Source organism: Bidens hawaiensis, unplaced genomic scaffold (assembly GCF_021521415.1).
Source record: "Bidens hawaiensis isolate Kalapana, Puna unplaced genomic scaffold, B.hawaiensis_p1.1 tig00036348_1, whole genome shotgun sequence".
Classification (NCBI taxonomy): Eukaryota; Viridiplantae; Streptophyta; class Magnoliopsida; order Asterales; family Asteraceae; genus Bidens; species Bidens hawaiensis.
The window spans coordinates 46,836-60,328 of record NW_027496338.1 but is presented as its reverse complement, the minus strand read 5'-3'; the positions used below and the strand labels follow the sequence as shown (position 1 = coordinate 60,328).

Here is a 13,493-nt window from a genome sequence, read left to right as displayed (position 1 = left end):
TGATGTAAATACTACTGGCCGTAAGTGATCTCGTTGTCGTAGATGAACTATTCATCTTAAATTTATAACTATACATTTTCGGGAGACATTCAGCTTTGTTAGATGCGATTTTACATTGAGATGCATGTCAAATGTCATTAGAGAGATCACTTACGGCCATATGCATGTCAAATGTCATTAGATTCAATTAGGTAAATTGATCAGGAATGTATATGAATACTAACTATTCTCATTGTTTTCAAAGTTCAAGGACAGAGGTTGCTCGCTGATAGATTCATTTATATTGAATATTTTATTGGACTAAAGCTTCCAGTCAGAACCTACTCAGAATTTCGAGCAGCATTCTCGGTTTCTCATGGAACCCTACCTCTATGTTTATTTTAAGGTGAGCTTATCATTTGTTAATAGAAAGATTCATTTTTGTATCCATTTAAGTTATATTAATGTAATCCGATTATAATGAAAACATATATAATTTCTTTTATTATTCAAATTAGAATTTAAATTATACTTACTTTCATGGGCAGTAACTCTCCAATTAGAATGGTTGACTTTTTAAAGCCAAACTCTTTACTTTACAAACTCAGTTTTGAAATTGTTTTATGATCAAAACAATACTGCTACCATTGTTTAAACAACTTTTTAAAATGCACATAAATTAGAAAATTATTATTTACATGGTTGGATAAAACTTTCCAATAGCAATTGTAGTCAAAACATGGATTGAGATCAAAACAATGCTGATTGGAAGAGGTATTGCAGTTGACAACCATGAGTAAATATTAGTTTGGCAATAGCGGCTATTATATGGTAGGTTATTAACGTGTTCTCGGGTTTGCAAAGTTCATTATCATTAAATTAAATTGTCGAAACATAAAATTGCTTTAGGTATTACAAAATTGATCATTCTTGGGTTATCAGGAGGTATAGAGGACATAACTAGGTATGGATAGTTTATACGTCAAGGTACTTATAACCTGCTTCGTTGTTTCCATCATAAAAATGGTTCTGTTTGAATAGAAAGTGAGTTGGTTTTGATGTTTGCAGGTGGAGACAACTAATGATTATGATGAATATTATATCTAGCAGGTATCCACATTTGGGTTTGCACAAGGGAGTTGATTAATTTGTAGTGAAATCTTTTAGATTTCTGAATTTTTTTTAAAACCCTTTTGCCACTATGGTTCTCAGCTGGATAGTATCTTAGACTCAATGCATGTTTATCGTACTTGTGCTTAATCGTTCGAGGTAATAACAAAGCACACTTCGTATGCAGATAGAAATCACAAGTGGGACAATGGAATCCCGTAGTATCTATCCACCACAGACATGCCTTACAATCATTTGTATCTGGTGAAGCTTTAAATCTTAGGAGATGATTAGGGTGAGCGTCATGTGTGATTACATCAGGTATGAAGCCACAATTTATATCCACGTAATATTCGCATTGCTTGCATCCATATGCGAAACCGTTGCAATCTAAAAAACAAATTTTACATGTAAACACACCCAAAAACTGTCCTGGGATCTTTGGTAGTAGAACTAGTGTATGCTCTGGATGGCCGTGATAGTCTTGTATTTGAGAGGGTAGCCTAGTGCACCACTCATGAAGAACAAAATCACAATGATGTTGGGAACACTTGTAAAACGGCACGTCGGTGATTGGTCTCACGCATCCATTACATAGTAGTTCCACACTTTTCATGGGATCATGAAGAGGAACTGGCACATTAAGGAGCGTGTCAAAAAGAATCAGCGGGTGTGGATGACAAAACATTTCACCATCAATCTTCCTTTTAATAACTAATTCACCTTTGTTGATCAAATGGTGCATTAGAAGGTTGACACTCTCATCAGGAAATGGACAGCGAATTAGATTAGGATGATCCTCGTCTTTGAAATTTTTGTGAGTTTTGCCCCAACCTAATTAGTGAATCACATATTAAAAGTTAAACTTAAATTGACAAGCGCGATATCTAGTATTAAAAAGAAAAGCATAATTTCTCACCCGCAGGCATCAAGATAGAAGTCATAAATGCCTCTTTCCTTGAAGTCGCACAATCAACATGGACGTAATATCGGCATTTTTCGCATCTGTAATGCCACAAGTAAGAACTGCAAAGCACTAGGTGAGGATCGAAACCTTTCTCACAAACTCTGCATTGGGGAAAGAATCTGTCTCTCTTTTCAATAAAAGGAAAGGAATAGGCAATGGCAAGTAAATGAGAATGACTAAAACTTCCATTTGTAGACTGTTGGATAAGTAATTTGGATGGAAGCAAAGCACAGTCCAAGTGGATCCTGAAACCAAAACAAGTGATACAATGGTAGAAGGTTCCACTATGTTCATTACCACAAGCGTTACAACAACCTAATGTCATCCTACTCGAATAGCGTTGTAGTTGGTGAGGGTGACTTGGGTGCTCCATCTTTTGTTCGGACATAGTAGCACAGATTATGTCCATATAGAATCTACATATGGAACAGTAGTACTTGTAGAACTCTTTTTCTCTCTCAAGTTGGCATATAGCACACTTCAATTTTACATTGTACTCGGTATGTCTCACCAAGGTAAGATCGTGGTCAGGATGTAATGGGTGGTTTTGTTGGGTTTTAGGAAGTTGCGCACAGAATTTGTGTAGGGAATAGTCACACTCTTTGCAGGAGTAGTAACATATATGAAATGAATAGATCTCTTCCTCACACATCTTCACTTTTCATTTAACCATAACCAAATGAAACTTGATGCTCATAGAAAAATAGTTGGTGGATATAAAATTAAAAAATAAATGAATATAAATTATCATTTCTGAAAAAGAAGTCAAACGTTGGTTCTGTAATAAAGGGTTGTGTTCTCTTCCATCTTTCAATTGAATACAAATCAAGTAATTTCCAACTTTTTCAAAGAAGAATTAGAATTATCAAATGCCATTAAAATATCATACAACTAAAATATAAATAATAAACAGATTTATTCTTTTCTATTGAAAAATTTTGATGTTTGACTTCAACTAGAATATATTGTTATGATAATGAGCTGTTAAGAATATAAAAGTAAGTTAAAAATGAACCTTAAACCATAATTCCAACACACTCCATGTTTAGGTATGTCCCACATGCAATAGGATACGTGCTATGACATGTCCCACCTATATGCGGCTACGAGCCAAGGCACTAGGTACGCCTAGGCGGATATTTTTATCCAAAACCCAAAACCTGACCCGAATCTAAAGTCACTCGAACCCGAAATAGAGAATACTCGAACCCGACAACCCAAACCTTAAATTGGTCCGGTCAGCTTTTTTCAACAAAAAAACCAAACAACCCGACCCGACTGAACAATCCGAACATTTATTGTCTATTTCTTATAGATGCGTTTTGGTTTGGAGTTATTAGTATTTTGAAATATTAATTTTTGAGACTTTTGAGCATTATCATATCAAATCGTCAAAGATGTTTGAATTTTAATGATAGTTCTTTATGAGCACAATGAATTTTGATGATACACTGTGTAGAAAACATTTTTTTTCAATTTTACGTCTAAACCCAAAAAACCAATGTTTTAAAAGCCGGTACATACCGCCGGTTGAACCGGTTATATCAGATTTTCATAAGACAACCGGTATTTAGAACCCGGTATTTTTGGGCGGTTTGCTAGAACATCGTACCGTCGGTTTTTAAAAAAAATACCGGTTTAAACCGGCAACTGGTTTAAATCCAAGAGATTTTTGATATTTTTTACGACCCATATTTTAAAAAATGACTTTTAGCATAGCGGATAAAATTGAAACGAGCAAACACAGTTAACGACGATTCGTTAATCAATCAATTTTGTCTCATGCAAATCTAATGTTGGTTTATTTACATTATTTGTAATTGACTAATTTCGTATACAAAGTTCAAACTTTCTATCTTACTCGACCATTGTTCATGTGTGATATTTGGTTCAAGTGTGATGTTTATTAATGTACTTTTGGGTTATTTTTGAGTTTAAATTGTATTTATATGGAATTAAAGGTAAATTATTCAACCCGGTTGAACCTTCCGGTACACTCCGGTTCAACCGTTTGTACAAATTTTGAACTAAATCCAATACGAGTAAAGTACCGGTTTTTAAAACATTGCAAAAAACCAACAAACCAACCCGAACCCAAACAATCTGAGTCCAACCAACCAGAACTTTAAATTGGTCGGTTATCGGGTCATTTTTTCCTAGCAAAAAGCCCAAAAAAACCCGAAGAACGCCCTAGGTACACTACACCCCATAATCATCCTAGTATGATGTTGATTTTGAATATAGGTTCGACACACTGACTTAAAGCATTATTGTCAAAAAATACATATACAATCCGCTTTCCCTACACCTTATGTTTCTTTCATTTCCAAATTAATTCCATTATCTAAATATTAATCATCAAACTAGTAAAACTATAATAACTAGAAGAATGAGAGACATACCTACAATGTAGTATTCCAGAAGAAGCTTCTTCCTTAAATCAACAAATTGGATATGGAAATTGTAAAAAGAAGAGAATGATAGATGTTTAGCGAATGAAGACAACAACTGAATGGAAGAATAAATAGAGTGGTGATTAAGAAAAGGAGATTCTTGGAGTAGTGAAATGGAAAACAATAACTTACTTTTGTGAACAATAAGGAACTACTTTCAACCAATCTGATAATTATATCAGATTGGTTGAAAGTAGTTCCTTATTGTTCACAAAAGTAAGTTATTGTTTTCCATTTCACTACTCCAAGAATCTCCTTTTCTTAATCACCACTCTATTTAACCATCATTACAAACAACTTTTGTTAGATCATAAGTATCTATGTTGCATTGTTGTGTGATATAGTCGTATAAGTGTGTGTATGTGGATCATGATGGAAGTGATATAGCAAAATTTACCAAATGAGCCATCATTGTTAGTTTCATCATGGATCAAGTTGTGATAAAAGTTTTCATATTCTTACGGTATAATAAAACATTAAAACAATATGACAAGATGTAAATAAAAAGAGTTACACCAGCACATGATTATTATGTTAGCCCTTGACCACAAAGGAGCTATTTTGGGTGAAGAGCAGCTCGATCGAGTATGTTGCTATTATGATATTCAATGCGAAATAAACAATATGATTGCCGGAATTTTTAAGATTGTCAAATGGTAAATCAAGAATCTGGTTTTGTTTATACCAAATTCCGTTAAAAAAAAAGACGAAAACGCCCTTTTGTAAGACAAAAATGCACTTGAACTAGCTTATTAAAAAGCGGTAATTATAATTATTAAAAAAAAAAAAACTATGGCGGGTCGTTTTACAATGTTTCAGCATGGTTGGGCTATGGTATGTCTAGGTTTGTTTACCACAGTCTTGGTTTTAAAAGGTGTAAGACGCTTCAAAACACTTAAGTCTGCGCTAGGTGAATGCAAGAGCCATATACGAGAATTGTTCAATATTTTCAAAATACTTATGCATTAATGATTTAATGAGATAGCGGGTAGGCGGTTTTGCAACAGCACGTCACACTTAATTGTTATATCTTCTAGGCTCTAGCAATGATACTATAATCACAACAGCTATATTTGTAGTACAACAGAGTGAACCTGCTGGATGCATTTTTATATTTATGGCCATATTAGTATTGCTTACAAAGGCTATATATTGTAGTCTGTATATTGATTGCAATATTTACCAGCAAATGGGTCACATCTACTGATTTTTTAAACTAAACATGTAACTGGACAAAGACATAAAAGCTATAAAATCACTATATATCTTTGCTTACAAACGATTTACGAACAAAACAACATAACATGTCAAGAACTCACATTTGTTTAGAAACAAACTCTACAATGTACATTTTTCTTTATTTCTTCACCTTTTACTTTCAAAAGGTTAAAAAATGGTATGCACGCTAAAAAAAACACAACTTTAACTCTCTGGCACAGGATTCACCTGTTCTTGAGGACTTGGTAATTGGTCGTTTTCCTCGGTTATTGGGTCATTAGCAACCGTATCGAAAGACGGTTATATCGGGATCCACAAAGTATTCGCCTTTTTTGAAGACACAGAAGGCAGTGTGCGACACAACCATGAGTCTGATGGTTTTTTTGGCAGTGGCGGTGGAGCAGGGTTCTCGAAAGACTTAGTATCATAACCTTTCAGTTTCAGGTTACCTTTAACATCATCATCAAACCATTCTGATTCATAATCAAAACCTTTGCACTTACTGGTTTTCATATCATGTTTTGATTCATCAGACTCCAAAGGTTCACTGAAGCTGGATTGAGGTTTTGTACACGATGGCATTGAGTTTTCTTTTGGAGATTCGGCTACATAAACAGTATCGACATAAAGTGTCTTCTCAAATATAGAATCTTGACTGTCTGTTTCTGTAATTTCACTTATCTTCTTCTTATCAGCTAGTAGTTCTCTAAAGCTTGTACCCTTTTTCTTTGAGCTTGAATCACTCTGTTCCGAAACAGTAGATTGAATCGACCCGCTGTGATCAACTGAAATCAACGGTCCTTGCAGACGGTTGTAGAGCTTTGATCCTTCTAAGTTTGCAGGTTCACTGGATTCTATCTTCAAAACATTACTCCATGATCTATGCTTATATTCACCACTCCTTGCAGGCTAAGATAAATAGATTAAAAACATTTGATTAGTATCTATTAGTTAAATTAATAGTTAAATAACCGATTATGTAAGAAAAGATTCTAAGATACCTCACTAACAGTTTCTCTGAAAGAACAACTCGAAGAACAGCTTGCTTGAGTTCTACATGCAGAAAAAATCGGTAATTTGGCCTTAATACACGCTCCATTAGCAGAGCGAAAACGTGGAATTAATCCACAAAACTTAGATGATTTAGGTCCATGTTCACGGTACTCATAATCACTGTCATAATCATCTTCTTCACCATTATGATTATTATCCATATTCACTGATTTCTTCTCTTTAACAGCTATTTTCTTGGGAGTAAGTTGAGGTGCATCAGAAGCCATTGCTCTTGCAGCAGGAAGAAACCGACTCAACATGAAATCCTTCACTTTCAGGTCGGCCCGAATGAGCCCAGACGGCTTCACATCCGACCCAGTTCCACCTAAACCACTTGAACTACAATTATTGAACGATGTTCCGCCCGATGAAGGCGTATCAAGTGCATCTATACACGCTTCACCACTATCATTATTATCTTCTTCAGCATCATTCGGAGAACCAGAACTTTGTTCCTTGGTTGATTTTGAACATTCTGGTTTACTTATCTTATTCCTACGCTTAAACAACCTCGCTGCAGGAACCTTCGGGCTTCCAACGATCTGAATCTGCTTATTGTTTTCACTCTTGGGCCTTCCTGGACTGTGTTCCCACCCGAAAGGAACACTTCCTGACTTCACCTTAGTCTTTGATGTTGATCCACTTTTACAAGATTCTATCGGAGATCTAACCGGAATCTGACTTTCATTCTTTCTGTTTTCAATCTTCCGGGAGGATGAGATCGACGAGAATCGCCTCACCGACAGAAGTGGCCGGTTAATATTCAATCCGTTATTCTCCATTATACAAACAGTTTAATCAAATTTACTGCATCAAAAGACAAGTTCATTATTACATTATTCATTATTATGTTGCCTTGTCAAAGATATAGTCCAATATAGAGATGCAAATCTTAACCAGTTAACCGAACCAAGACAGGAAACCGAAACCAATTATTCAACCGGTACAGTAGAAACCGGTTAGTAGCTGACTGAAACCCATTTTTAGGATCCGGTTTGGACTTTTGAGACAGGAACCTATTTGTAACAGGTTAACCGATTATAAGTCAATACGGTTAATGCTAATAAGGCTAATTTTAATAAGTTAAGGTTAAATTCAATAGCTTATTACTGGTTAACAGGTTAATAACCGAACCGAACCAGTTGACCGTTTGACCAATAACCGGTTAACCAAACAGAAACCAGTATTAACCGCTACAGTAGAAATCGGTTAGTAACCGATTCAAACCAGTTTCTAGGATCCAGTTTGGACTTTTGAGACAGGAACCGATTTGTAACGGGTTAACCAATTATAAGCCAATGCAGTTAATGTCAATAAGGCAAATTTTAATAAGTTAAGGTTAAATTCAATAGCTTATTACTGGTTAACAGGTTAATAACCGAAGCGAACTGGTTGACCGCTTGACCAACAATCGGTTAACTAAACAGAAACCAGTATTAGCCGGTACAGTAGAAACCAGTTAGTAACCGATTAAAAACCGAAACCAGTTAACCGAACATAAAAAGTCTATACAAGTAATGTTAATAAGGCTAATTTCAATGGGTTATTACCAGTTAACCGGCTAATAAACGTATCTAACCGAACTGGTTGACCATTGGTTAATCTCTAATTTATGAGTTGAATCGTTTCTTGTATCAATTCTTTTGCTAATTTAGAGTTTGAAGCAGTGAAACCCTAATTATCCGTGATCATAAACCCTAATTAGTAATTACATTCAATTCCAAACATTCTAACCACAAATTACTTGAAATTAACAGAAACAAGACTTAATAACCGATCAAATAATATAAGTTATGCATTACAGATCATAATAAACGAAGTAATTAGGGTTTGATCGAAGCGTTACCGTAAAATTGTGAAGATCTTGAGTCAAGAACTGGTGTGTGTGTGTGGTGGAATGAAGAGAGAATGAATTGAATTGAATGTATATGTGTTGGTTGTTTGCAGTGATTGAGTGTGTGTGATTATATGCAGAATGTGTTGGTTGAAGAAGAAGATGATATTATTATTATTATTATTATTATTATGAGCATGAATATGTTCAGGCTTTATTTAAAACAAGTGAGTGTGTGTGTGCAGTTGGAGTTCCCGCCTTAATATAGGTAAATTTGAAAAAATATAAAAAGAAAAAAAAAACATTGTGTAATTTAATAAATAATTACAAAAATGTATTGATAACTATATATATATATTTTATTTTATTTTTATTTTTTAAAAAGCCATATATATTAAAAAAAAACAAAGAGTAACCAATTACAAAAGGCAGGTAGCCTGAAAAAGGGAAAAGCTAAACAACAAAGATTATAAAAAGAAATTAGCGAAATGAAACTGACACCACTTCTCCCGGTCGAGACTAATACTTTTGTTCCTTTGTTTGACTCATAAGAAAGACATCGATTTGATTTCATAAGAAAAGTTACTGGCCCAGAAACAGAATGATCAGTTGAAGTGTTGAACTTTACATCCGGCCGCCCAAAGAGACAGCGAGTCTCCTTTTATGTTTTACAAACAACAAAATCTTTATCTACCGATTAATCCGTTACAAAATGTTAATACTCACCACATTTCTACTTACCTACAAGCACAGACTATTCTTCATTGTCAAAAGTCAGACAAAAATGTCGATTCTAACATGCTCACCGCAACACAGATTCCTTTACAAACGAACGACCATCCACACTGCAACAGAAAATGTCGAAACAAGTATTATCGGTTATATTAGCAAAGAATAAGGTTCTATAAACTATTTAGAATGAGTAACTCACTTGTATTCAAGATGAATATTAATGCACCGAAAGTTATCTAAGCATTGTGTTATTGTAACACCGCTGTCAATAACATGATCCTGCTCCACATCTATCGGATCATAGGAGTACACCATCGTCTGTCAAAATTTAAAAAAAAAAATTAGTAATCAGTACAAAAAACAGTGAATAAACCAAGTGGCCATTTTGGCCCGTTTACTTATGAATGGGCCGATTTGTCGCATACACCTGTTGCCAATGCGTAGGAGGATCCTCGGGTGCAGTAGAAAGTACAAGTACATCATCAGGATTGGCTTGTTTCCTCCGATAACTACCAGAGGGCTTTGTTTCGGCTGACTCCTCAACAGTTATAAGCGCTCGGGTCCACCAAACTTAACATCAAACCGAAATGCAAACCCATGGAAAGGAGCTGAAATAAAATAATATTAATATTCAAACAACTGCCAAATTAAGTTATCACAATATAAACAAAGGACTTTACCTCCAATCATAGATTGAAACTTAAAGTTTGATGTCACTGATTCTGCTTCTTTTTCTGTGACTGTATAACAATCCACATGCTTTACCTGGTTCCACCAAAATCAAAATTTATAATATATGAAAATAATATTAGTTTCTAGAATTGAAAATAGGTACCAAATGAGGCCATGTAAGAACATTTTCTCCACTGATTGTCTCTACAGATGGCACCTCGAACGCACAACGTTTTGCTACTTGCATTATTGGAGACACTGCAATATATATGAAATTATTAATATTACACATACATGAGGTTGGTAAGTTAAACTCAGATTTATCTTTTTAACTCACTGTCAATCCCATAGACATTCCGCCAGAAATCAACACTTTCTGCATATCGATCGGGATTTGTAACAGGGGCCATGTATAGCTGCAGAAATGCAAGTAAAAAGTATTAAAATTTATAAAAGATCAGCTTAATCATATTGTTTAAAAGCTATAAATGTTGACAATAATGTAGAAATTAGGTGAACTATACAATTGCATTTGAAGGAAGAATAAGGCCGCCAGGTTTTAACCAGCGGTCTCTGGCAACAATAACACTCCTAAGCATGCTCTACAATACAAAAAATGGAAAGTATAAAAGAAATAATAGATAAAAAAATATGATTAATAACTTGGGAAATGAATAATAAATAAACAATCACCTCATAGAAAAGCATATAACCCATCCACTCAGAAACCATAACATCAACCTTTTCATCAATTTGAACGTGCTGCATTAAGAGAATATGATATCAAAATTTGGATGACAAAAAAATTTAAAAACTTATAATCACAATTTATGTGCCTCCATACGTTCTTGTAAAACAACGATTATGTCAGAGAGATTATTTGCCTTGACAATTTCCTTTGCCTATTTCAATATTTGAATATAGATAAGACTAAAATATGATGGAAACGTCATTAACAGCATGATACAAACTGCTAGAAGTGGCAAGACATACATGATTCGCTATATCACTGGCATCCACTGCATAAACCTGGTAAAAATATAGTCAATGCAGAAAAAAGTTTATAAGTTACAATATTTCTTGCCATAAAATTTATAAAAGCTCCTGAAGAATTTAATCATTTCAAATATAATCACTCGTCAAAAAACTTACTCGTCTTGCTCCTGCTTGAGCACAAAATATTGAGAGGATGCCTGTACCACAGCCAACATCTAAAACAACCTATAATACAAGCAATTAAAATAAACATAATATATTAAAATGGGCAAACAAAAGAAGCTGAAATGACCTTAATATCACTGTTAAAATGCAAACAATAGTCAAGACTGCTCTCACATCCATAATATTATGGTTTACCAAAATGTTAAATAATTATATTATGCATGTGCTTTCTTCAATGTAACATGAGCACAAGAGAGCATCATGTTATCCTACAATCTGATAAGTTCTTTAATTAAATATTTCAAACTATTAATAGAAATTCAATATTAAAACTGATCAAGGCTCTAAAACTATAAAAACTTGAGTATTTTCTTACTTTGCCTTCAATAAGACTCTGATGATGTATAATAGCATTCCTGTAAGCTTCTGTCCTCACATGATCCTGCAGAATGAAATTAATTAGACATGCAGAATGCAGTGTAAAGAATCCAACATTATGCCAAACTGCCACAACTACAAGTACAAAATGCAGAAATTGTGTAATCTAGAATTATTTATTGGTTAAAAAGTCATAACTCAAAGTATATCCTCTACAATTATACATAGCCAGATTTGATCAAGCAACTGTCACAAGTCACAACATGCTGAAATCTTCATACCTAATGCAAGAAGCAGAACCAAAACTATATAGTTCTATGCATCTTTGTTAATACACACATGGTTACAAATTCAGTGCCAAGAAACCAACACTATGACAAAAACACTGGAGAAAATTATATATTGCTTGAAAAGTCATACCTGAAATTGTACAGTCTACAGCTATGCATAACCAAATTTAATCAAAGAAACTTGTTGATACTCTTAATAGATCATATAATTTTACTCATTATTGATAATATACCCATTATTTATATGACAACAAAACTATGAACATGTGATACAAATTTTTAGAAACATAATTTTTTACTGGACACTATGGTTTCAATGCCAACAAGTTGTTATCTGAAATCACAAATCAATTACCAGAACATTTTATGAACCCTAAACACGAACTTTGACTGCTATGTGGCGAGAAACGAGATAGGGATACCAAAAGCATAAGATTAACAACGAATTGCAGAAGTACCTTGATCATCTCTTCATGTACAAAACAAGAATCTAAGATCATATACTTATTATTGATAATTTGATAGTGCATACATGGTTACACATCCTAATTACATTCATTATTATAATGACAACAAAACTATGAACATGTAATACAAATTATCTAACAGTTGAGGTTATACTTGGCAGAATAAAGAGCCGTTACAAGGATCCTTAACTGTTAGATGCATACATTTTTTTATTTTTACAGGACACTAAATTGCACCAATACATTCATCATGATTTCAGTGACAACAAGCTGTTATCTAAAATCACAAATCCTCCACATAGCAGAAATTTTATGAACCCAAAACACGAACTTTGACCGCTATGTGAAGCAACAGAAAGAACACCGATTAATCATAAAAGAAATCAATAATGCAGGCAGATAAATCACAGAAAAAACTTCTACTCACTGTACACCAATAATATTTTGATACTCTTACTAGAACATATACTTCTACTCATTATTATTATTACACACATTGTTACACATTCTAGATACACTAACTTACAATAAACCACAACAATAACATAATAATAATAATAATAAGAGTAGGTACCTTGATCATGTCTTCATGAGTTCCAACGTGCGCGTACGAGTGAAAGTAAGCGCTCTCATAATCGACACGAGGCGGCGGTGCGACTACAAACCGTGGATCCGGAACGATAGTCCTACGTGGCCGGCGAGATGACTTACGTGCAGGCCTCCTGCCGCCGCCGCCGCCGCTGTCGCAGAGCTGGCGGCTGTTGCTGTTGTTGTTGTCGTCACCGGGACTGCCACCGAGCTGGTGGTTGTTGCTATTGCTGTTGTTGTTGTTGTTATCGTCACCGGAGCAGCCGCCCGGTGTTGACGTTGATCCTTGACCTTCCATGGCGTTCGGTTTCGAGTTACGTGTAAACGGTTAGTAACTAACTGACTGACTAACTGCTTTGGTGTGTAGGTGTAACTGACTAATGGTGGTGGGACCAGTTGATATATGAGGTGTGATATGATGTGATATAAACTGATTTAACGGAAATTGTAACGGAAAGATATGGTGACAGAACGAAATGAAATGGAATAAACGTATGGAGAAAACCATAACAACGAGCGTGCGGTGGAGTGGTAAGGAATCAATGGCCCATGTTTAATTCATGCCTCAAACATTTAGTTTCAGGGTTCCAG

At 34.6% G+C, this 13,493-nt stretch overlaps 1 protein-coding gene and 1 pseudogene across 1 annotated transcript; both read right to left on the bottom strand.

The window, feature by feature from the left end:
* Positions 1–1,057: 1,057 nt before the first annotated feature.
* LOC143588374 (uncharacterized) lies at positions 1,058–2,708 on the bottom strand. Its single transcript, XM_077069394.1, has 2 exons — positions 2,009–2,708; positions 1,058–1,923 (listed from the first exon to the last, which is right to left on the bottom strand). The coding sequence occupies exons 1-2, from the start codon at positions 2,706–2,708 to the stop codon at positions 1,058–1,060; spliced, it is 1,566 nt and encodes a 521-aa protein (XP_076925509.1).
* A 6,708-nt stretch (positions 2,709–9,416) lies between these two features.
* On the bottom strand, positions 9,417–13,200 carry LOC143588373 (putative protein arginine N-methyltransferase 6; annotated as a pseudogene).
* Between the last annotated feature and the right edge of the window lie 293 nt (positions 13,201–13,493).

What these genes read in the sequence shown, in the direction of transcription:
- LOC143588374 (XM_077069394.1), bottom strand. Translation starts at nt 2,708, where the DNA reads ATGTGTGAGGAAGAGATCTATTCATTTCATATATGTTACTACTCCTGC. An exon ending in TTCTATCTTGATGCCTGCGG is followed by an intron (nt 1,924 to 2,008) that starts GTGAGAAATTAT and finishes TTCACTAATTAG; the next exon opens with GTTGGGGCAAAACTCACAAA.